The 3,282-nt window shown below is 39.5% G+C and overlaps 1 protein-coding gene across 1 annotated transcript in view; it reads right to left on the reverse strand.

Annotated features, from left to right (window-relative positions):
* grhl3 (grainyhead-like transcription factor 3) overlaps positions 1-2,108 on the reverse strand; it is a 9,412-nt gene extending 7,304 nt beyond the window's left edge. The window contains exons 1-3 of the mRNA XM_035673386.1: positions 1,973-2,108; positions 330-504; positions 163-224 (exon numbers count right to left, since the gene is read on the reverse strand). Coding sequence (XP_035529279.1) covers positions 163-224; positions 330-504; positions 1,973-1,989 — 254 coding nt within the window. The 5' untranslated portion in view covers positions 1,990-2,108. The remainder of the gene's footprint in view (positions 1-162; positions 225-329; positions 505-1,972) is intronic.
* Between the last annotated feature and the right edge of the window lie 1,174 nt (positions 2,109-3,282).

The raw sequence follows: 3,282 nt of genomic DNA on the forward strand, positions 1-3,282 counted from the left end.
CCCCCCCCCCCCCAAAGCCCTGCCTTTCTCTTTCTGTGTGAACACTCTCTAATACATTTCATTCAGTGACAGCAGGGGGTGGGATGGTGGAAGCTATATAAACACACATGAATGATTTTACAGCAGCAACTGTTTGGTGAACATCTGGATTATGTGGCTTACCTCTCTGTTTTGCAGATGTTGCCAGCGCGGTTGCAGACAGCCATCTTCTGCTCTTTCTGGTTCTGGAATAATAAACAAATTTTACATAATAAAGAAGTGATCAAATGAGAAAGTTAGAATTAATCTCAGCGTTTGCTCTCTCATTACTAATGACTCTCATTATCTACCTTGCACTGTTCATAAAGCATAGTTAATGCTGCCAGGTCGTCTCCTGGGTGGAGTCTGGGTTTAGAGTGGTTTGGCTCAGGGACAGTGGTCTCCAAGTAGGACCAGGAGTCCATCATGTGGTTGGTGTAACGGTTATAGTTGAAGTTCTCGCTCTGAAAGACCAGTCCCAGAGTCCTGTAGAGAGGAGGAAAAAGTTGACAGTGATTGATTAGTCAAAGTGTAGAATCATGTAGTGGTCCAAAAGGGAATATTAGATGTATTCAGATATTTGAAATCTTTGACACGCAGGGTTTGACAGAGTGAGAGTACGTTTAACAGCAGTACCTGAGCCTTCGGGCACTGCACATACTTGCCCCTGAGCATGGAGGGTTTCGATTGCAAAACCACAGTGCTGACTAACATCCCTCAGAAGCAGTGGTGTCAAAAAAGTTTAAAAGGCCAAGGGGCCACCCACTAACATCCCGCTACCCCCCAGCACACACATAAACACATCTTGAATCTTGTATAAACCCCTCTTATTTGCATAGATCTCCAAAGAGATGATAGGATTTTCTTACTAAGTAAATAGAAACCCACAACCATCATCAAGGTGAGCTCTGGTTTTCCCGTATCACTTGTAAAAAAGAAATAAAGCCTGGGATTCTGAGGATTGGATTTGTTTGGACAGACTCGCAGTAACATTGGATTGTAAATATCCTGCCTACCTGGATAAGCTCCCTTTGGAGTTTGTCTGAAGTAGCACAAATAGCTGCAGTTTACTCTGGATAAGCAGCTAATTAAATGTGCTGACAGGAGGAGAAAGACCACAGGTGTTCACGACCACAACAGAACCACAGCTTAAGGAAATCCAAGGATCTCTCACAAGGATTAATGAGAGCATTGCATTTTAACACAGCACCTGGAAAACTAGAAATACTGTATTTGTGCACGGGATACTGTAAATTTTAACTTTAGCTTTGACTCCAGATTATAACCCTAGTTAGGTCTGTTTCCTTGTTATTTCAGCTAAATTAAAATACCAAAAGAAAACTCATACACCTGCTCTAAGATGCACCTGTCTCTCCCTCTCATACACAGCAGCCTCAGTCAACCCCACACAGCTCCATTAGTACTCTCCAATTCCCTCTAAAAACCAGCCGAGTGCAGATGTTTTTACACAGACACAGAGGGGGGGCTCGTGTCTAGGGTTTCGCCATTATGTAATTCAATGCATTACATGCTGTCATTGCCCTCTGTCTCTGTCCAACACCTCAAGAGGAGATTCTTATTTCCCGGTCTCCTTTTGTGCTCTGTGGCCCCTAGGTTAGTGACAACACAAGCCGAAACAGACCCACTACCACCACAGACCCAACTGTGTGTGTGTCTGTGTGTGGGTGTTACAACTATCCATATCAATTTCCCACTGCAAAACACCCCTTTCTTAAAACAGGGATCTTTCACATGGGGGTCTCATTGCAAATAGGAAGAAGGGGGGTTTCTGGTCCCCAGACTGGAATCTAACATCTGCTATTTACTGTATTACACAAAGTCTAAATCGGAAAGTTTTCATCATGTAGACAAAAAAGGCAATTTGAAAAAATAAATAAATAAAATCCACAAATTTTAAGCCACAAAAGGAAAAAAATACCCTCTCAAAACTTACTCAGTCTCTTTGGTCATGTCTCCAGTCCACGTCAGCTGGAATAGGTTCCTTTAATATCAACTTCTTCTTCTGTTTGTAGGTGCGTCTCTCTCTTTCTGTGTCAGGGAGTCTGGCAGTCTAGCAGAGCAGAGCAGTGACACACAGATGAGTCAAGTGTTGTGATTCCCTCTGAACGGGGGCCCAGATTTATTTCATTCCAGCAGTGAGTTTCCCTCTCTTCTCTGATTGGCTGAGAGGACTGAAACAGGTGTCTGATAGGACAGGTGTAGGATCATTAACTCTTCCCAGGCTGGAGAGAAACTGGCTTACATGTGTATGAGTGTGTGCAGCCAATAGAGCACTTTGCAAGACAATCCAATGCAGGAGTGTTTTGAATCTCATTATCGTACTGGATAAAAGAGTGAGATTGGGGATCCCAGAGGTGTGAAGGGTTTGGTAATAACTAGGAACTGGGCTTTAACATGTTAATACTTTTTCAGTATCATTTTTCACTCTCCCTCTTTATTTCCATGTCATACACAGGTTTTGGTTTCTTTATTTTCTGGGGATCATAGTTGCAAATGTGGTCAAAACTCCTGAGGGGAGGTGGGCCTAAGGGAAGCTTCAACCAAATTAAAGTGGTAAAGTTAAAATAAAATAAAAAGAAGTACATTTTAGGATTTAAACAGAAGAAAAGGACAAATAATTTCTGGTTATTGCTTACATTTAGAATTACGCATTAATTGTGGCATTGTAAAGCTTTTAAATCAATACATTTGACACAATAATGCTGCAAAATATGCACACACAGAATTTACTCTTTTATTTTTTTTAATACAAATCATTACACAGTCTAATTTAAACCAGTATTCTACCAGTTAAAGTAAATGTACCAAACAACTGAAATAATTATGTCACATATACTTATTATTGATGTTACTGATGCAATTATATGTACAATAAGATCTAGCTATAGCACATTTTAATTACTTTATATAGTGTTGGGCATTTTGATCAATACCAATAAATCAGATTTTATAAAAAAATTATATGTTGTATGTGAAAGTTTACTTATAAAGAACAATAGCTTTCAAACTAATGTGGTGGGGTTACAAGTACAATATTTCCCTCTGAAATGCAGTGAAGTAGAAGTAAAGTACTAATTACAGTACTTCAGTAAATGCATTTAATTACTCTCCACCATTTTGCTAACATTAAAGTAATAATAAAATAGATAATTGTCTCTATTCATGGACAACTACATTTCTTTCTGTAATATATATTTGGTCTGATCAACAAGTTCAGTAACTACTGAATATATTTTTTTGGTT

Source organism: Morone saxatilis, unplaced genomic scaffold, assembly GCF_004916995.1.
Source record: "Morone saxatilis isolate NCDOM2014 unplaced genomic scaffold, NCSU_SB_2.0 Contig3, whole genome shotgun sequence".
NCBI lineage: Eukaryota > Metazoa > Chordata > Actinopteri > Moronidae > Morone > Morone saxatilis.